Genomic DNA, 23077 nt, shown 5'->3' with positions numbered 1-23077 from the left:
TTTCCTTTTCCTCTGACATCACTATGGTGCTAAAGCTTTCTGAAATATAGAGATATGTTGTGCTGCATTATGGAACAGCACAGCAGCTTAGAGGAGTTGGGGATATGTGTGTGGTGAGGGATGGTTGAATGAGTTTGTGACTAAAATAGCTGTCTGTGTAAATGTTGTTGCCTACGTTTCTCTCCTTTCTGTATATAAAAAAAAAAAAACACAGTAACTATTCTGGTCACATACAGGGAAATGTCCTGGCTGCTCTCATTAGGCGAATGCCGAATGACAATATGTGTGCGCTGGCGACTGAGGCAGATATGCAGGTTCGCTGGTTAATCTCCGCACAGACCAGCCAGTCTAGTCTTTAGCTAATGAAGTCCAGGGCTTAAATATCTGTTTGGTTATTGCCTTCCATATCAAGCACATTAGAATAAGCTAGTTGAGGCTTTGCATTTCTAGGCCATTGTGTGACACAGAGCTGAGTCTCACTGTGGGGTTTAGACCTGTCTCTCATCTGTCTGCCAAACTACAAACCATATTCTGATTAATTAAAGATTAGACCTAATTAAATGAGAAATGCAACCAGAACTAGTTTCTAAAAGCAGTAGGCATTTCTTTTTCAAAAGACATCCCCCCCTGCAGCTTTAGTTAGAACACAAAAATGTGAAATGAATTATTACAACTTACTTGTGTATATCAGATAAAGAAAAGTGTTACAGACTGATCTTTGATAGCTTTTTTAAGCTTCCCTAGATGTTTGATTGAGACTGAGATGAGGAATAATACATTATACAGATGTTTTCATTTCCAAAGTGACGGAAATAACTGGGCTGACATGAACATACAGGGTGTGTGTACTCCTCAGGGGGAGTGTGTGACTGTGTGTGATGAATTATAGAGCCATAGCCTCGGTTTCAAGGTAAGCAAGAGGACATGGGTAGAAGGCTGTACCAAATTAATTAACAAAGCAACTTTGAGTTACAAATAAATGACTTTTTTTCAGAACATGGACTAGATCAGGGGTTCCCAAACTTTTCCATTCCAGGAATATAATCTAGAAAACAATTAACATTACAGTAAATGTAATCTTGATCATAAGTTTGATATGACAGAAATCGAGTATTTAATAAAAAAAAAGTACAACTGTAAATTTACGTTTTAATTTGTTCATTTGCAGACGTTAAAGAGTATATGAAATATGTGCATAAAAACTTGAAACAGTGTTGTTAAACTCATTGTGGCGCTCTCATGCTCGTTCCGTTTGTGTACGACATGTGAAATGCTTTTTACAGACAGTTTTCTTATGTGTTGGTTGATAACCAAATGCACACAAAGGAACGAAAACAATGTACTCTTTATATGTCTCTGAAAGACAACAGCGCTGCATTGAACAGACCAGAAAAAGCCTTTCGCAACATTTGAATTCTCTGGTGTAAAGCATTCTCATGCAGAATACAGCGCAGCATTTGGAGTGAACAAGCTTCTTCTCATTAATAATGCGTCCTGAGTCGCTTAATAATGAGCCGCAGCGCTCTGAGACCCTCACTGTTATTACAAGTCGCACGAGCGGATCAAAACACCCAGCAGATATTTACAGGTATAAAATAAAATCGTGGCATATTCGCGTGGCGAAAATCGCACTAAGCAATATTGCTAATTCTATTTAATGTTGTTATATCGTGTGGCCCTAGTCTAAACTGTCTGTGTGTCATTCAATAAAACGCAAATTTAGCTGCTGCCAAGTGACTTTGTGCGACCCAACTTTTCCCACACTGCAACCCACAGTTGGAAAACCCTTGGAATAGATATAAGCATGGAAAGGGACTTTTTAAAGGATAGTTCAACCAAAATTGAAAACTCACCCTGTTGTTCCACCTCTCATTTTCCATAAAACCACAAATGAGAGGATTGAGGTCCAAGCTGCTCTTTTCCATAGAATGAAAGTGGAATTATAATGCCAAGCTCCAAAATTTACAAAAAAAGTATCATAAATGTAGCCCAAAGTGAACATATGTCTACTTTTATAGGTTTTATAATGATTTTTGGAGTTAATAATGACAAACCATCTATTTTGCTTTTCATTTATTACTTACAGCTCATTTTATGTTCTTCGATACCACAGCAAAAACGAATGGCCTAACTGTTAATGTTCAAACATTATTAAAAACAAGTGAACAGTCAGTAATAAAATAAGAACAAATCAAAACAAATTAACAAATTAAAAGCGGAGATGAATACTCAATAACAAAGTTACAAAGTCTAAAGGTCCTTGCACACTGAGTTCGAAATTCTCGTCCGAAATTTTCGCACGTTAAAAAATAAATACGACCTCACATTGTGTCAATCATGTTTACACACTGCCTCCAAAACTTTCGTCCGTCATAAAAAAAAAATCGGATCGGGTTCTTTTCTGCGTTTTTCGCATCCGTAGAAAGCATTTTGAGAGGTGTTTTGACAATTCAGAGCCACCGAATGACGAATACGAAAAAACGCATACGAAAATTTCGGAATCTGTGCAAGGACCTTAACAGTAGTATTCAGGTACAGAAATGAATAATTAAGCCTAAATGCAAAATAACACTATTTGTTCACTGTAGAAATTAAATATAGTTTCATCTTTGTTAAAGCTGTATTTTGTTGTTTTATTAACATTAATGACACAGACAACAGTAGTCACTTTAAGACCGAATGCATGGACCTAAAAATCTGTTCACTTATGAGATAACCGAGAAAATACTTGCCGAGATGGGTATTTTGACATAATTTTGTGTGTATTTGTCTGTTCAAGCACAACGAAACGAGGAATCAGTTTGGTGTTCGAGCATTGTCTGAAACGCGCCTCTCTCTCTCTGCGTGCGCTTCTGTGTGTGCGGCTGTGCGCACAGATAACGTGCGAGTCCCGATTTCTTCTTCCGCGTTTAAAATAGTTTTAATCTGTAAATTGGCAAATTGGCAAAACACGTCCAAATTATAAACTTTCACTCTATGATGGTTAAATTTAGCAGTTAATCCGCGAATCACATGCGTGCCGAACCGTGTGGCCTGGTCCGTACGGATCACGAATCAACTGCGATCTGTTGCTCCCCTTTACTTTTATCATATGGAAATAGGCTGCTTGGACATCTGCCTAACATCTCCTTTTGTGTTTCACGAAAGAAAGCAATTAAGAAAATGACAACAAGATTGAATTTTTAGGTGAACTATCCCTTTAAATTGATTTAACCATGCATATTCAAAAGCATCTTTAACTGAGAGTTCCTCTGTCTTACTGGTGTTCCAGCAAAAGGAGCATGATCACAGTTCTCCTGCCAAGATCGATTGAGGCTGAGGACGAAGTCCTGAAAGAAGGGATGTGTCCTGTTGAAGACTGAAAACCCGACGATGTTGACTCGCTGATCAGCTAAATCGTCCAATCGTAGCAGAGAGAATTCCTGCAAGGGTAGAGAAAATGTTCAAGTTAATTCACCAACATGAGTGCTTCTTATCAAATTGCCAAGCTCAGGTCCCCTGTCGAATCTAAACAACCTAATGATGCCCATAGGAAGTAAAACAATATCGTCAGGCTCATTAACAAGCACTGGGGTAATTCTGCCAATTCCTGGGACAAGTAATTCAATTCAGCAAAAGTTAATGCTTAGGAGAGCAAATCCCAGCAGCTATTGTGCTTCAGATCCCATGAGGGCAACTTTGGAGATTGTGGGAAAGAGGGTGAAAAAAGATCCGCAGTGTTGTCAGTCTGTATGTTGAAATACTCATTTCAACATACTACGATTTGGGACGTACTAATTCCATCTTCGAATACTATTTAGGACGGATAGTATGCGAATTGGGACTCACTGATCCATTTTCTTGCGATTACTGTCAAGATTACTCTCTGGTGCTGTGCACTTGCCGCGAGAGCCCGCCCACACGCTGTTCTGATTGGCTGTGGGTTTTGATTGATTTTGACGCACTTCACAGCTTCTAGTGTGGACGCACAAATTATTTGTCGCTGGAATCTTATCGCATCGCGTCTGGTTGACACGGTGTTAAAGTCTATGACTCTGCCACTGTCATTGGCTCGAGGGACACTGATGATGTGAAGAAAAAGAGGAGTTATAGTGCTGGACCCATGACACAGATAAAATAAGAAGAGAAGAGATGAGGAGAGAAGAGATGAGACAAGAAAAGACAGGATGAACTGAGACTGGATGACAGAGAAGAGAATATTAGAGTAAAAATAAGCAAATAAAATGAGATGGCACTAAATAAGAAGAGACAGGATTAACTGAAACTAGATGACAAAGAAGAGGAGGCAACATAAGATGAAATGAGAAGAAACAAGACTAGATGAGACAGAATGAACAGATTAGATGCTGAGAAAAGAGGACTAAATGAGAAAAGATTAGCTGAAATGAAATTAGATGAGAAGTGAAAGGATGAACTTAGACTAGACAACAAGTAAAGAAGAAAGGAGAGTACATGAGAATAGATGAGATGCAATTAGATGAAATGAGACTGAGACGAGAGCATGAACTACACTACATGACAGATGAGAAGACTTAATGTGAAAAGATGAGACTAGATGAGAATGAGAACGGATAAACAGAGTAGACAACAAAGAAGAGAGGACACTGTGGGAAGAGATAGATAGATGAAAGATGACAGATGACTAAATGAGAAAAGATGAGATGAAATGAGATCAGATCAGATGAGAAGAGAAAGGATGAACTGAGACTAGACAACAAAGAAAAGAAGATTAGATGAGAAATGAGTAGATAAAATGAGATGAGACTACATAAATGACAAACAGGTGAGACTACATGGAAAGAGGTGAGACTAGACAAGATGAGACAAGATCAACTGAAACTAGATGACAGAAAAGAGAAAATATTAAATGAAATGAGATGAAACGGAATAAATAAAATAGACAACAGAGAAGAGGAGACTAGATGAGAAATAGATAGGACAAGGTGAAAACAGAAGACAGAGAAGAAGATAAGACAGAACAGGAGAACACAGCTCCACATGAGAAGACAAGAGCAGAGACTAGAAGAGAAGACAGGTGACAGAACGTGATGAGAAGATACTAGATAACAAGATACGACAGATGAGATGAAACGAGACTTGATGAGAAGAGACATGATGAGCTAAAACGTAAAGAAAATAGAAGTGAAAAAGACAGTCGCACAATAGGACTCGATGAGAAGACACAGGATTAGTTGAGACTCGAAGACAGAGAAGAGAATGGGATGAGGTTAGACTAAGTGAGAATAATACAAAAAAACAATGATTAAAAAAAAAGAACAGGAAGCTGTGTGTGCAGAAGAGGTCAGGGAAGGTGAGTGAATGATTCCGAAACACAATAGCAAATCCTCAGCCTTACATGAGGTAGCATGCAGCAAGACCGGAGCACCTCAGATCAAAGACAACACAATCTTGCCCTCTCATTACAAACACAAAGCCAGAGGAGGACAGACACCCAGGCCATGGGTAGCACACACTGCATGGGATTAAAGCCTTTGCCGAGAGGACAGGAAGAAAAGGAGGGAGCACAGTTTCATGGGAGTGCAGAGACAAAAATGCACTGCAGTGCTTCAGGAACATTTGTTTCAGAGGAAACTCGGGGGAGAAAGACTGCTGAATCTTCCTGTAGATAACAGAAGCGCCTTTTTTCTTATTTTGCAGGTGGGACGGGCTCTCTGATCCATTAAAGGATGACCATGTCTGCTTTTGATTGAAATAAAAGCCCATCTTCTACTTTGATGGCAACCACAATGCTGCAAAACCATGTCCAAAAATGCTCACAGACGCAAGGCTGATTCAATACAAATGAAAAATATCAAAACGACATATCAAAATATGTAAATCTAGCCCCTCCAGCACTAAAACTTTTATTTAAAACTCTCACACTCAATGCAAAGCTTCAAACTTTAAACTTAATAAAAAAAAAGTGATCAATAAAATACATTTCATTAGCAAGCAATTTTTTAGACATATTTAATATGTTATATATGCCGCAAGCTACAATCTGTTGCTGATGTACATCAAAAAATAAATATATATATATATATATAAAAAAAACAAAAAAACATCAGAGTAATGCTGCTGTCAAATCATAATGCCGCTTTGCAAATGAACCTTTATTGTAAATGGTCTCATATTGATTAACATATAAGAGTGTGTGAACAGTTGACCCTTCCTCCATCTGCACTCCCTGGTGCAGTCTGACAAGCCCAACGGGAACGGACCTGTAATTACTCTCCGAGCGCATGTTAATACTTCATTAAAACAGAGACAGTGTAAATGAGCCAGTCATTAACTGTGGCGCACTTTGGGCCACTCATACATGACACGGAAGGTCATCGAATATCCCACAGCATGTGTGGAGTGTGTGCATGTGTGATTGAGCAGATACTTCAGCATTTACTAAAAATGAACCGTATCCACTAATAGCACCGTTCATTTCCTCGCGCAGTCTGTTTTAGCGCCTAATGAACACAATTTGCGTGTTGTAGTGTCGTTATACTTAATTAAAACTATTAACAAATAAGTTTTTTAGTTAATTGAAATATAGCTGAAAAAAAAAAAAACACAACGAAAATTTGAAATGTTACCTTGATAACTAACTGAAATAAAATAGGTTTAAATTGAAGCACTAATATTACTAAATATAAATTACAGCTAAATAGACATTATAAATTAAAAATTAAAAAACGAATAAAAAAAATGACAGAATATTACTCAATATAAATTACAGCTAAATAGACAAAAATAAAAAACGAATAAAAAAAATGACAAAATCACATAATATACAAATAAAAGTAATTCAAATTATCGATAAATATTATAATAGTACGGTAAATAATACTAAAATAACACTGGCCATGTAATGAATGTCAGTTTGCAATCTGAAAATCTTTGTCTCTGTTATGAGACAAAAAGACAGTTAAGGTCTTTTTATTGACTGTACGATTCACGAACAATAGTAACTTGAGCCAGTTCTTTTAATAAATCATTCAAAAGACTCACGATCTGATGAATCTAATAATATCATTCGTATAATGAACTCACTGAATCGATCAGTGGTGTGTTTCCCGTACAACGACGTAACTTGCTGGTTCACTACCATAGTATGATACATTGTTGAAGAAATCAACTAGCTAGTCATGACTTTTCTGAAACCGTACTGTCACAAATTGGTCTTTCAAACACGTTGGTTAATGATGTCACACAGGCGGTGGAGTAATATAACTACTTTCAATGAATCTGTTTGAGATCTAATTAATGCTATATGCTTTGCTATAAATTATGAACGGCATCTGAGGAATATTTCTCATTTTTCTCAGTTATTTTGCTCTATTTCCAGATTCAATCTTAGGCTCGTTCTTAAATGGTAGAGCACGTTCGCACATGAGCACTCTTAAAAAACGGTGCTTTAAATCTCTTGACAAACTAAAAGACGTAAATTACTTTTGTATGTATTCAAAATAAAAGATACAGATTGTAATGAATGTCAGCTTGCTTATTTTGCTCAAGATAAGTATTTATTAAGTCCACATGTCATGCAAACAAGAAACTATGCTTCTAACCACAGGTCGAGAGCTGTCGTTCCAACTACACAACTTTGCGATGCTGTTTGCAAATGTTCGTTAAAACGATGGTTTTGGGAAACACTGACTCATTGAACTATGCTGATAATGACAGAACTTGCGACCATAGTTAGCTAACGATGCTTTCGGGAAACGCACCCCTGAGTGGTTACTGAATATTTGATTCACTTACTGAAAGTTTTAATAATAATGATGACATATTCATATTATATTTCACAATCTAAACATTTTTCTGGAAAAAAATAATAATAATAAAACTAGTGTAAAATTATTTAATATTTATTTACTTGTAAAGTAGTTTAATTTCATTCAATGTCATTAACAATGTTTAAATAAAAGAACAAACAAAATCTACAAATTTGCGATAAGTCTACAATTACTGTCATAAGGACCATCATTTTTACAGTAGGGCCTAGTAAACTACTGCTGCCACAATCAATAAAAAATGTACACAAAAATATCTTTTAATTCATTTTAATAGCATAATGTTAAGCGAACTAGGCAAATATGGATGACTAAGGCATTAATCATATGAGCCTAATTTGCATAGAAAGGAGGCTGATAATGACTTCATTTAAATATTCACAGTGCAGTGCTATTTCTGCACACTAATGGGTCTTTCACACAGGACGCGGTATGCGCGGCGCTTGCCGCTGGGTTCAGCGTTGCCCTTCAGATACAACGCGATTTGCGCTGCGCTATGACGTAGGCGGAGTTTTAAAAACTTTTAGCAGGAGCTCTATTACGTCTGTTGTTCCTCCTTTCGGTCAGCAGCAAACAATGTATCTGTCCCGTTCTAAGAAGCGAGCGATAGACGATGTCCCTATATGACCTCAAACTTGTATCGTACAGCTCAGGAAATTCCGACACACACAGTACTAGCCGTTTATCCATTTTGATTTCCGTGCTTGTTTGGATCCCCCAATTCTATTGGCCGCGCTGGTAATCGTCACAGAGCGCAGTGGCAAAAGTTGAACTATTTTGAACTTTGACCTCGGCGTGCGCGTGAGCACGCCAATGATGCGCACCGCTGCGCTTGCGCTTTGGTCGACGCAGCAACAAAACGTCCTTGCGCGGCGCAAGCCATTGAGATGAATGGGTTTTATAGCGCAGCGCAGCGCCGCGCATACCGCGTCCTGTGTGAAAGGCCCATTATGCAGTAAACGATTTTTGAAAAATGCTGTTAAAAAGTGGATCGGACCAAGCACCAAAACACACTTGTAGCCAATCAGCAGTAAGGGGCGTGTCCACTCATGATGGGGAAGGAGAAAGAGCTCAGTGCACAAGACAGACATTGGCAGAACAACTCATTCAAAATTCAAACTAAAAATTCAAAAGAGGAAAATGCCAGGGGAACTTACTTTGAAAGGTTATTTTCAAAGTGTTTTCAAAAAGTGAGATAACATACTCCTATATGTTTTTTCTTTTGGTTCCCCTTTTAGTGATCGTTTGTTTTGGTGATTTCAAATATCACAGTGTTTACCAGAAACCGCTTACTGCATCTTTAAAGGGGTACTTCACCTCTGGGAAGATGAATGTGTATTTAAAATAGATCATTTAAGTAGAAGAAATGTGAAGAAATTTTTGAATTTGGAGCTTTCTAGACTGAGAAAAGCCAGAAAAAGTATTTTTGGCTTATGTGGATGAAAGACAACAACTCCCAGAATGCACTTGCTTCGCTGCCTTAGGAGGCCACGCCTACCGGTAAGAGTGCGCAGATGAAAACAACAAAGCTAGCCTACGTGATGATGAGTTTGCGAGGGATTTAGAGATCGTCCAAAATGTCCGGGATTCGGCTTTTGCGTTCTACAGTCGCCATTCATCATGTTTACTGTGGTGAGCAGGACGAGGCTGACGGCCGCGGGAGAACAGCGCGAGGCCGGTGGCGTGATTACTGAGACGCGCCGGGTCTCCCATCTCTCACGGAGGAGCGGGAATTTTTCTTAGCAAAGGTAAAACGCACATCAACCGATCACTTGTTTAGCGTTCATGTAAACACTACATTCAAATTCACCAATCAGAATGAATTCAGTTAGATTGAAAGGTGTGCATGTAAACAATGAATGGCGACCGCAGAAAGCAAAAGCTGAATCCCGGACATTTTGAACGATCTCGCCCGCCGGACAAGTCCGGGAAAAGGAGGATGGTTACTTACTCAGCTTTCTCCTACTATTCAGCTTTCTCCACAGAACAAGAGCCTGCTAGCTTAGCTTCCAAAGAAAGACGGCTGACACTGTGTACATTCTGACTGAGTGAGATCCCACCCTGTATGGGCGGGCTGAAAACATGCGGAACAACGCCTTCTACTGGCTGTAGTCTTTAGCCTCTGGCCAGAAAATCCTCCGATGACGCAAAATGACGATTTTTGCGTCATCGGAGGATTTTTTCCAGACAAAAAATACATAAATCTCTTGTCTCAGGGGGATATGAGGGTGGAAAGCATGGTAATTCAAAAATACTACAGGTTTTCTACTAATACAAAGCTTAATGCTAAATCCTGAAGTAACCCTTTAACACCTGGCTAAACTGGATTACGAGGAGTAAGGGAACGGGACGCAGGTTTTTGTATCAAAATGCCACATATTACATAACCACATGCACACAAACAGTTTTTAACTGTTTGGCCAGTGTAAGAGAAGAAGCATCTAGGAGACCGTTGGGACCACTGGGACAGCAGCTGCTCCTGATCTCTGGCAGGATGACAGAAGAGACAGGAAAAGTGAGGACAAGAAAGAGAGAGACAGAGAGAGAGAGGGAGGGAGGACAAGAAGGAAAGAGACTGGATAGAGGAGAGAGAAGAGAGGTGAGGTGCTGACAGGCTGGCAATGAGCCCCATGACACAGCCTGTCACCTGAAGATCAATCAGAAAAGCAGAACCTGGGCCAGCTTGCTGCTTCACCGCTGGCAGACTCTCTCTCTCTTTCTCTCTCTCTCTCTTTCTCTCACACACACACACACACTGTATACAGGCATACACGCATGCATATTGTTTGTTGTGGAATAATTAGCTCTCGGGAGAAATACTAAACCCTGATAGGTGGTAAAACAGTAGAGGGTCTGAACCACAGGTCTGGCCTCCAAACCAAACCAATTCAAACTCTAAAAACATAGTTTTTTTTATTTGACAGTCTATAGAGGACAAATGAGAATCAGAACAAAAAAAGAAGCTAAAACTAACATGACACAAATACAATAACAACACAACACAACAAAAACTAATAAATCAAAGGTAACTCCATGGCTCCGTCCAAACATCCATATTCCTTAGATATAGTAGGTGAAAAATAGTATGTGAAAAGAGTATTATGTCCAGTTTCACACAAATTCACTATGCGTTATAATACCTTGGCATTAAACCACAGAAAAAGTAAATGCTGATGTGTGAGTAATACAACAGTGTCTGCAAATTTGACATCTCTCTTTTCTGACCAATGTTATGGTTCAGGAACTCTAAAACCTCTGGAACTTAAGCCGAGTGCCATCTCAACTATTAAGTGACTCACTGATGTGCTTTACTCAAATTTCCTGTGTAAACTGTGATTTAGGTGTTTGGTTGTGGGTGTTAATTGATTCTTAGAGCTGTGTGTTGTGATTATGTAGAAGAGGCTGGAGTTATGATGTTCAGAGTTGCTTGCTGTGAACATCCTTCATGGTGTCGGTGGAAAAATGCCAAGAGTGAATAAAACAGAATTTTTTTTCACAGACAAGAGGAGACCGTATCACTCAATGAATCATTCATTCATTCAGTGATTTACTCACTGATGCACAGAATTACTGACATTAATTCGTCCGCTCACTAATGCACCTGCTCAATTGAATTGAGCATTCAGGCATAATATAAACTACAATTTTTAATCATCATTTTTCTACCCAAACTTTAGATAAATTCTTCAGATTTTTGGCGAATACACTCCATTTACAGCACAAATTGGCTTAGTAATTACTACGTGTCAAAGAAAACCTAAGAAAAGACACTTACAAAATGTCTTCAGAGAGAAGGCAATTTCACATGCAAAATTTAGCTATCATATTCAGAAAATGTGGAATATAGCACACGAGTTGTATTAAAGGAATAGTTCACTTAAAAATGGAAATTCTGTCATCATTTACTCACCCTCAAGTTGTTTCAGACCTGAACACAAAGCAAGATCTTTTGAAGAATGTCGGTAAACAAACAGTTCATGTACCCCATTGACTTCCATAGTAGAAAAAAACAAAAAAAAAAACACTATGGAAGTCAATGGGGTACATCTGGTACAACTGTCTGGTTACCGACATTCTTCAAAATATCTTCCTTTGTGTTCAGCAGAAGGAAGAAATTCATACAGGTTTGAAACAACTTGAGGGTGAGAAAATGTTGACAGAATTGTCATTTTTCTTTCATATTCCTTTAACTACCTTTATTGGGGTTTTTGTTCTTTTTTAATGCTTTAAAGCTCCAGTACATGTTCTTTGTAATTGCATGAAAAAGAGTGATCAACACTTTGAATATACTTTTGTTCTGCACAGAGGAAAGAAAGTCATACAAGTTTGAATTGAATTGAATTTTGGGGGTGAACTATCTCATATAAATAACTATCAACATATAAAGAGCAAAAAAGCAACACTTCAGGCTCTATAGAGAACTGTATTCTAGGCTTGAGCTACAAACTAATGAATAGGATATCGATTTTTCTCAATGATAACATCAGTTAAGCAGCATCTTTTTACTCCATGAAACAAAAAGGTAATGAACGCCGATTTAAAATCTCTGAGAGTGATTATGTGAACAGCTGAATCGTTCATAGTGTTTTTGGCAGATATAAGTAATTTTACACTTGTATTAACTGGCATGTAAATTCATGGCATGAATCAGAGAAAGGGATCCCTGCTGACTACTAATGACTATAGTTGTTGACAGTGTTTTTTGGAAAGTTCCCCATCTCTTCCTCCATCTCTCTCGCTCTCACACACTAGCTGAACATGTGATAGGATTACTATATGTGAGCCTTTATTTTGCAGTCATCTCATTGCTTAGACTGTGAGACTGGATTAACACACTGACATTCACAACAAATCTATGCAATATAACATATACATCTACACACACATACATATATATCCCATGGAATATTGCACTGTCACTTACATCTAGACAAAAATGACATTGTTCTACAATACAGATTGTCTTAAAGTCGCAATGAAACAAAAGTAGCAATAGATTCTTGTAACATATATCTGAGCGAAACAAAGCACAGATTAATTGTTCATAATGAGATCAATAACAGTTAGCTGTTAGCCAAAGGGGTAAACAGTCTTTTCAGATTCATTAGACCAATCTACATTCTGATGTAACTGAAAAGAAATATGACCAGTCTCAAAGAAAAAAATTAGATGACTAGCTTGGCTAGTCTAAGCAGTTTATGCAACTAGCGGCGGCAGTTTGTGTATTCATAAAGTTAAGAATAAACGTAAGTTAGCTTCTCTTTTGTTTTGAAGCTCTCTGCATATACTTATTGGGCCCTATTTTAACGATCTGAAACGCAAGTGTCAAAGCGCAAAGCGCAAGTAACTTTGTGGGCGGGTCTTGGCGCTGTTGCTATTTTCCCGGCGGGATAAATGACTCTTGCGCCTGGCGCAAATCTAAAAGGGGTTGGTCTAAAGTAGCTTCATTATTCATAGGTGTGGTTTGGGCGTAACGTGAAATAAACCAATCAGAGCGACATCTCACATTCCCTTTAAGAGCAGGCGCGCTTGTTCTAAAGCGGATTCCTATAACGGCGGATTTGCCAGGCGCACGCGAGGAGCGGTTCAAGGCCGAGGAGACCGACGTTCTCGTCAGGGACGTTGGGGATGGAGAAACACACCCAAATTAACTTCGGTTAAACAGGCGTATGATAATTTGGGTAAATGTGTAAGCTAGATGTATGCTTTTATAATAAAATGTCTATCTATCTATCTATCTATCTATCTATCTATCTATCTATCTATCTATCTATCTATCTATCTATCTATCTATCTATCTATCGTAATAATGTATGATTTGCAAAAATGATAACTGCTGCGTCTGTGTGTAGATGAGAGAATCAAAGTGTATGCGCGTTGTGCACACGCTACATTGATTAAGGCCAAGCATGCGCCCTTAAAATAGCATATGAATAACATGCGCAACGCGCCACTGACTTTAAACTGTTTTTTTTCGGCCAGTGGCGCAATTGTTTTCTAAACCTGTAAAATAGCATGAGGGAACGTTTGCGCCGGAACACGCCTCCTCTTTGCGCTGAACCGCCCCGGGGAGCGCAAGTGTATTTCTTAGTTAACCGACGTGCGTCTGTGGAGGGAAAAGTCCGCTTTGCGCGGGTGCAAAATAGGAATGATACATGCGTCGGTGTACAAAGTCAATTGCGCTGGGTGCAAGATAGGGTCCATTATGTTTACACTCCATAATCACTGAGATGAAGTCATTTAAATGGAGGCTGTCATAAAAATCTTGCTTTTGAGAAAATGGCCTCTAACTATTCCAAACAATTTTCAAACATTTTTGACAGAATTATCAGATCTATTCAAACAGCCATATATAAAATATTTGCATATATTTATCGATATGCTATCTTTTCATTTCTTTTTTTCTAGTTGACTTGATTTTCCTGAGGTAAATGTAATGTTACATATCGAGAACTTTCCGTGGTTGAAACACTGATTGTGTGATTACATGAAAGATAATATATTTTAGTACGTTGTACTGTATACCCTCAGATGTAAGTACAATCATTTTTGTTTCGTGTTCTAACAACACTAGAGTGATCAATTACGCCACACTGAAGAGAGTCAAAACAACATTTATTGTTTGAACTTTGCAATAACACTGACATAATTTAAAAGTTTTTGTTTTGTTACAAACGAATCATCATGTCTCACAACTCAAAATGATAGAGCACGTCACATAAGCTTTTACTTTGCCACAACAGTAGCACCCAAAAAAAATGTTGCCGACAGACTAATCTAGTGTGCTTGATTAATCCAGTGTCCACAAAAGTCTTCCTAAATACTGCTAACTCTGTCTGCACTTGCCTTAAATCCCAACCGGAACAGGAAACAAAATTGCATTTGCGCCTTCAATTATTCACAAATTACAAATTAATGAGCTCCGATAGCATGGAAAAGCTCTGAGGTATGATATCAGAATGCATAACCACTTATAATATGTCAGCACTCTGAAAAATGTATGTATAGCTGTGTGAAAATGAGTGTGTGTATGTGTGTGTGTGTGTGTGTGTGTATGAAGAAATGAGACAAGGCTGCAGGTTTGTGAGGGAAGGTGATCTGTCTGAGTTGACAGAAATGAACCTGGTATTATCACTTTGGTTAGCCCTTGGCATTTTCTTATCAATCTCTAGAGGCCAAGCCACTCTCTGTCACTCATCAACCCACCCAACAATTTTGAACTTTCCAAAGTCAGATGATGTAATCTCTCTCTCATGTCTGCAACTAACAACTAATCAATCGGTCATAAAAATAATCCTCAACTAATTCATCATTGATTAGTTGAGTCTGTGCCAGTTACAAGAGAGTGAGCTGCTACAGTGAGAAAGTGCATGATCCAAAACATGACAATGCTTTATGTTAAGCACTTCAAACTAACTCAAGCAGTGACTTGTGCTGTGGAAAGTGTTTGATGGTTTCTCCAGCGTAAAACTTGCTTAAATGTTAGAAATTCCTTTTTTGCCCTGTTGGTTCTCGTTAAGTCATTTTTACTCAAAAATGAAAATTCTCTCATCAATTACTCTCATATCATTCCAAACCCGTAAGTCGTTTGTTCATCTTCAAAACACAAATGAAGCCATTTTTGAAAGTAGTAAAGCATAAAAATACCATCATATGTTTGCAGAGATTTAGGAAACACGCTCAAGTTCACATTCTTGTTTCTCCGAAAAACAATGCTACAGCCACTTATAACTGTGTTGGAACATCTGTTTTTGTTTTGGTCCATGTGATCCTGCCTACTGCCAATTTACCCAATAGTATTTCGACACCCTGGGCTGCCAGTTGGTGAAAAACACAACGTATTGCAGTTATGGAAGACAGCAAACAAACTGGGTCAGAGATCGCAGATTCTACCCAACCTAAAAAGCCTCAGCATCCATCTAAAAAGCTCTATGACCAGAAGCATATTAAAACGCGGAAAAATCAACTCATCAGCTTATATTGTCAGGCTCGTCGCCTTCCATTGTCAATTGACTCTTCGCAGGGAGTTTGATTGACAGGCGATCTGACCAATCACAATCCGCCATTTTTGTCCGGCAAAGCAGTCAGGAGAGTTAGTAGATTAACGTTGGAGGATTTGAACTTGAAGAACGGTGTGTACTGACGTCTTTCCGCGGTTAAAACAACATTCATTATGTTCATTCATGTTTGAATGGAAGAGATGATCGGTTCACGAGCAGGTTTAACTGAGGCTCTACAGCAATCTGTCAGACACATTAAAGAGCCACAAAACGGTATTTATTGTTTAAATTTCATAAAAAAAATGACCAAATTTGAAAGGTGAGACTTTGTTTCATATCAAAAGTAAATCTAAAGTCTGTCCTGTCTGTCAGCACGTTGTTAGTGTCCTCTCTGCTCCGCAATGCATTTTTCACTGCGTGAGAACATGGTGTGGCGTGAGCGCGGCGTGGCTTGTCGGACATAGCAACAGTAACTAAAGGGGACGGGTCTTTGCGAACGGTCAATAGCACTCGTTCCTGTTGCGTGTCCTCAATCTGGTAGCCCGCGTGAGCTTCGAATCTGAGGAGGAGGGGGCAGGGCAAACAACTCTGTCCAATATATTGAATTTAGAGTGCAGTAGCCTACCCATTTTAACCGCTAGCTGTCACCATTACAGACCACTTTTAATGCAGAGATTATTTAACGAGCTGGAGTGTGTATATACATCAAACAAATGATATTCAATTTAAAGAGATTATTTTTTACCTATATCATTTTGTAATTTGCTAAAAAAGGCAACTATTTTTGATGTACAGGGTGGGCCCTAATAACATGGGAATGGTTGGTGATATTAAAGTCCTGTTTGTGGCACATTAGTATATGTGATGGTCACCACCCATCTTGAGGAGTTTGCCCCCTCACATATACTAATGTGCCACAAACAGGACTTTAATATCACCAACCATTCCCATGTTATTACGGTGTATCCATATAAATGGCCCACCCTGTAGTTTACAAAGAATACAACACAGAAGGAGAAAGTGGCAGAAACCCAACTCTGTCCTCAGATGTTGACTTCTTTGTCCTCAGATTATTATCGCTGTTGTTTTGTGTGTGTGTGTGTGTGTGTGTGTGTGTGTGTGTGTGTGTGTGCAAAACAAATCAAGTTTCCAAGTGCAAACTGCAAACCTATATCTCGGGCAAACCACTGGCTTTATGTCATTCCATCCTGATAGATTGTGTCTTGAAGCAATAAAGTCTGGGTCTGGCATATGTCTCTTTATCAAACAAGCCTATAATCGACAACAGAGCTGTCGTTCAGCATCACGGACAGCTCAAGTAGCACAAGCTGGTTATTTTACACGTTCCCTGCATTTATTAAGCGAAAACGAATCTGTTGACAGATGTTCCATGAGAACAGTGGAGTGAAACTGACAGTGATATTTAGGTGTTGCAAAATGAGATGGAGCCCATGGAATTATGCAAATATAATTGGTGGAAACGACAACAGGAAAACAAATTATTCTACTATTGGGTTTGTGTGCAAATAACAGCAGTTAATTGTTAGTTTTGTCTCTCTCCCACGGTGTGATGAATATCGCTATACCAGTCATATACTGTATGAAAACAGTAGTCAACCTGTTATGGGGTCCCACAGGGATCGGTGATTGATCCCACACTGTTATCTCCAAATCTCTTCTTAATGCAGCTGGACCAGATTCAACTCACCTTTCATCAGAAATAATGGTCTGTCTTGCATGCTGTCCAACACTTGAGATTAAATCACAACTGGACAGAACAGCTCTTTCTCTCACCATCATTATGGCAAAGACATGAAGCTCTCACCAATGAAGTGCAGACCGACTCTGAGATCTCTGCAGAGCTCACTTTTTATTTTACAACACTAGTCTCTGACACACTCACACTGTGTTAACTGTGCAATTTATATTTGATATTCATTAGATATTTTTATTTGGTCATGTATGCAAAGTAGGCCGTTTGCTTACAAAAAAAAAAAGCAAATCTTACTAAATGAAATTAAATAACAATACAATGATTGTGCAATAATAATAATAATAATGTCTGTACATTATGCCACTTACTACACTGCTACTTGCCATAAATAAATACAGCAGTACCATAAATAAATTGCTTTAAGTTTTTATGTTTATATTTTTTAAGCTTTTTCGCTAAGAATAAGTTCATTATAACATGGAATGTGTACTGTAGATAACAATCAGCCAAGAAACAACATGAACCCTGCAACTAAATTAATTTATACATATTCCATGCAATCTAACATATGTAGCCATACTGTAACATGTAGTTCTCTATTTCAAGTTCTCTCTCAAACAGCTGTTTTTATCCCTTAATGATTTCTTGCAAGTAATGTTTTCATTTTCTTTCTTAAACTGAGGACATCTGAGCTGCTAGCTTCTATCAAAGATTTTATGCAAATGTATATTTTAGTCTCACCATATATAATGATTAAAAAGTTATGTTTTTTAACTAAATTTTAACTCCAATGAATCTAAAGAAGGCAGAGTTACAAAATAAAGCGATCATTACTCAAAAATATTTGACTGCATAATGGAACGCATGACCAATCATAATCAAGTATTTCAAAGAGCTGTGTAATAATCAAAGAAAACTAGCTAAGATGGCAGCCTGAGCACAGCTAATTGATAATTTCAGAGTAATGGAATATAATTCCAGATCCATTTATCCTTATTACAGATCGTCTCAGGAAAGACTGGACATGCAGAGTGAATCGAGCAAACCCTCAATCATTGATGGTGCGGGGAGCGGGCACTGGCATTGCTTGCATCTAATGAACTCAATATAGCAGGTGTCAAAGATCAGGCACTGCTTAATTTTTTTCACAGCTGAAAAATAAAAGATTGATCTTTTGGTACTTTCACTGAGATAAATCCCCCAATTGTGTAATTAGTGCAGGCATGGATAAGGAGGTCTCAACCACTTTACATAATTATAAAACAAGGGAGTTGTAAATCATTTTCTTATTGCCTGAGGGACACATACAAACATGTTTCTGGGAAGAATGAATGTAGACCATGCTTATCTGTGCATCAGAGTGCTATCAGCTCAATACATTTGTCAACAGGGAGTAATCAAGGCCGCAGAGGAAGTACGACTGCAATCAAGCTGACAGAAACTAATCAATATGCAACAAGGCTTTAGACGTAATGTAAAGTTAAGCAGAGCCGAGAAAGTTTGCCACTAAACCAAATTACTATTTTTAGCCAAAAAAAATATTTGGCCATCTGTGCTTAACGCAGTTGATTGCAATAGGAAATGCTGAAATGTCGCCTAATTATATAGCATCGCTCACAAGCGTTCATTTCTGCTAAAAAGGCAAGACAATAAATGTACAAGCTGCAAATGAACAGTCTTTCTGATCACGTACTAGTACAGCGTTTCTTTCATTACACACTCTATTGACTGCTAAGCTTCACATCTAAACAGAGAGGCAGAAACCATGAGAGGTCCTCATGCCTGAATAATGATTTTTGTGTATTGACAAGCATGATACAGACACTGGCTTCCAAAAGTCAGTGCAATTGGCTTTGCTCAGATCTCATGTATTCATTCGTCGAGAACCTGATCACTCTGGAAACTGGATATGAGTTATAGATGAGATGACAGATAGAATGATAGAGCGATAAAAAGATATGTAGAACGATAGACAGAATGACCAATAGAACTATAGCTAGATATCAAAAGATAGAACGATAAATAGATAGAAAACTATAGACATTAAATAAAGTAACTCTTGTAGACCAGGGTGGAGAACACAATTTCCCAGGATGCATTGCCGGTGTTGAACTAGAATTTAGTAAATTACTCTTTTTGTCATTCCAATTCAACTTCCTGTTGGATGTCACCAATTCAATTCAAATTCACACTCATTTCTGAATTTTGCAAGTTACTGAGAATATAGAGATTTTAAATAAATTCAATGTGAGGTTGAATTATAATGCTGCCGTATAAGGAAGCTGTCTGTGTAGATAAAGGACAGCAATGTTTATGGGCCAGATGAAGCAGAGCAATGTGATCTTAGCAAAAACAGATAATATGGTAATAATACATGAATGAATCAGCCCAATATACTCAGCAGTCAGTGGCTGGACCGCCCTGCTTGTGCCTATATGTATGACTCTGCTCTGATCCCTGCTTGAAGCGCTGTGGTGATGACATGTCTGACAGGGCGCATCAAGACCGTGTGGCAGGGAAATTAAACACGAAGAACAAAATAAACAGAGGACAGCCAGAAATAGAGAAAGAGAGACAGAGTGGCAGCTGACGACGGCCATAATATGTCGTGAGGCAGTGCATACGGAACGCTGATGAGAATCAGCGGCGATCTCCCATTCACACAACCTTCAAATGACATCAGATCCCCCCAGCAGCTAAACTGATGTGATTTATTTAATCCAGCCGAGTAGTTTGGAACTAAGGAGAACAAATCACTTTGATGGAATTCATAACGGAGGAGTAGAAGTGGAGAGAGAGAGAGAGAGAGAGAGAGACAGTCAGGCCTGTTTCACATAGCAAAATAGAAATAAATAAAAAAAAACATTATTTCTGACTTACTATGTTTGATAACAGCCATAAATTATACAGAGTGTTATCAGCAGTTGGCTATTGAGAATTATTACAAACTTCATCATAATGAAATCTAATAATACATGAGGAAGGGGTCATATTTACATTCAAATGGTAATTAATCTACACAGAACAGAACCCAAATCCCAGTGCAATTATAAGCTTCTTAAATCGTCTGGATTGAGTCAGATTTACTGAATAGTTTTTGTGTGCCTCTGACAGCATGTGTAAGCACAAAAGATGTCTTTTTCTCAAACAATGGTTGAGTAGTTTAGCCCATTTATTATGTTGCTCCATAAAAAATGAAATAGATCAAATTTATACCTTTGATGCAATGAAATAAATTACTTTTGTCTGCCAAACACAGAAATGTATATATTACAAAAGCCTGAATTGTAAAATATTGTGTTAGTTATTTGTGTAAGTAAATGCACTCAGTATTTTCAATTCAGCACTCCTACAGATGGCAAAAATAGGCACTGTTTATGCGGGCAGTGTGAATACTGGGATCTGCTAACATAGCTGTCAAAATAAATATGTGCCACTTACACATACTGACGTTCAGTACACAAACAAAAAACGTTCGATACATTGAAAGACGACAGGGGCAACATTAGGTTTTATGTTTAGTTGATGTTTAAAGTTCATGCCAATGTTTTGATTTGATTTGAGAGTTTTGGGTTCCATTGACTTTCAAAATATGGACAAAAATTGTTGAAACATTCTCCAAATATCTTCTTTTGTGTTCTGCACTTTTAGAAGAAAAGGTTCTACAGTATATAGAATCCTATGGTTCTTGACTCAATTTTAAAGAACACTTTATATCAAAAAGGTTCTACTGTATATAAGGAAAAATGTCTTAAATGATTGCATAACACTTTCATGTTTAATGTTTTTTTCATTAGTATGTTTAGATTAACTTAATTCATTAAAACTAGGGATGGACCAGGACCGACACCGATACCAGCCCGATACTGCACTTGTCGTACTCACAAAAATGCTACGATACCAACAACCGATGCACGCAGTGTGTGCACAGTGTTTGTGTCCAGACAAAGAAACACTGACAACAGAGAGTGTAATGGGGGGGGAAAAAGAAGGCTGTCTATAAATGTATCTAATTAGTAGAATATTAAACAAAATATAGTAATGCCTATATGGGCCATTCTACAGAATTGGTTCAAAGTCAGAGGTGGAAACGTGTTGAATTCTTTTTGTATGTATGCAAATTGTATAATATCCAAGGTACACATTTCTTGTAATTGTGCAGTTAATTATCATATTGTATTTTCAGAAAGTTTTGGAATATTTTTCCTCTCTCCAAATTGATCACTACTGAAACACAATAATAAATAATTTAATGATTTAATTTAATAAATAATTTGTACTAAGATTAGTGCAAATAATCTTAGTACTCATACTAAGATATTAATGATTTGCATAAATGTACTAAATTTTTTGTTTATTTTCCCCAAATAATGCGGTAGTGACTGTTTCGGTAGTGACAATTTAAGATACTTTTGAGCTTAGTTCAAAGATGATAATCAGCACATGGTTACCTAGCACGGTTCTGAACAGTTGTACACACATAAAAACAAAATTTTATGGAATAACACCCAAAAAAGTTTGCTTAATTGCAGAAAAAAGGTGTTTGGTAGTGACGTTCCTTAAAGTTACACACAGATTTTCAGATTTTTGAACAAATTTCCCTCAAGATGATGGTACCTATCTACAATGAATGGGAGTCTATGAGAGAGAGGGACACAGGAATATTTCCTGATAAAAAAAACTAGGGGTGTGGTTAAAATCAGTCTAAGCCAATGGACTAAAACACACTGGGCCATATCTTGCACCCAGCGCAATTCACTTTGTACACCGACGCATGTATCATTCCTATTTTGCACCCGCGCACAGCAGACTTTTCCCTCCACAGACGCACGTCGGTTAACTAAGAAATACACTTGCGCTCCCCGGGGCGGTTCAGCGCAAAGAGGAGGCGTGTTCCGGCGCAAACGTTCCCTCATGCTATTTTACAGGTTTAGAAAACAATTGCGCCACTGAATGAAAAAAAAAAAAACAGTTTAAAGTAAGTGGCGTGTTGCGCATGTTATTATATGCTATTTTAAGGGCGCATGCTTGGCCATAATCAATGTAGCGTGTGCACAACGCGCATACACTTTGATTCTCTCATCTACACACAGACGCAGCAGTTATCATTTTTGCAAATCATACATTATTACGATAGATAGATAGATAGATAGATAGATAGATAGATAGATAGATAGATAGATAGACAGTTTATTATAAAAGCATACATCTAGCTTACACATTTACCCAAATTATCATACGCCTGTTAAACCGAAGTTAATTTGGGTGTGTTTCTCCATCCCCAACGTCCCTGACGAGAACGTCGGTCTCCTCGGCCTTGAACCGCTCCACGCGTGCGCCTGGCAAATCCGCCGTTATAATAGGAATCCGCTATAGAACAAGCGCGCCTGCTCTTAAAGGGAATGTGAGATGACGCTCTGATTGGTTTATTTCACGTTACGCCCAAACCACACCTATGAATAATGAAGCTACTTCAGACCAACCCATTTTAGATTTGCGTCGGGCGGGACACATTTTTTTACATAAAGTTTCAAGATTTAAAAATAAAATATAAAATACTTTTTTTTTTTTTACTT

General features: G+C 38.1%; 1 protein-coding gene across 1 annotated transcript in view; it reads right to left on the bottom strand.

The window, feature by feature from the left end:
* The window catches only part of grik4 (glutamate receptor, ionotropic, kainate 4), a 426911-nt gene that overhangs the window by 67489 nt on the left and 336345 nt on the right, over positions 1 to 23077 (bottom strand). Inside the window, exon 9 of the mRNA XM_084418348.1 lies at positions 3261 to 3422. Coding sequence (XP_084274474.1) covers positions 3261 to 3422 — 162 coding nt within the window. The remainder of the gene's footprint in view (positions 1 to 3260; positions 3423 to 23077) is intronic.

This window comes from Rutilus rutilus (genome assembly GCF_951802725.1).
Source record: "Rutilus rutilus genome assembly, chromosome: 9".
Classification (NCBI taxonomy): domain Eukaryota; kingdom Metazoa; phylum Chordata; class Actinopteri; order Cypriniformes; family Leuciscidae; genus Rutilus; species Rutilus rutilus.
This window is presented reverse-complemented; position numbering and strand designations above follow the sequence as displayed.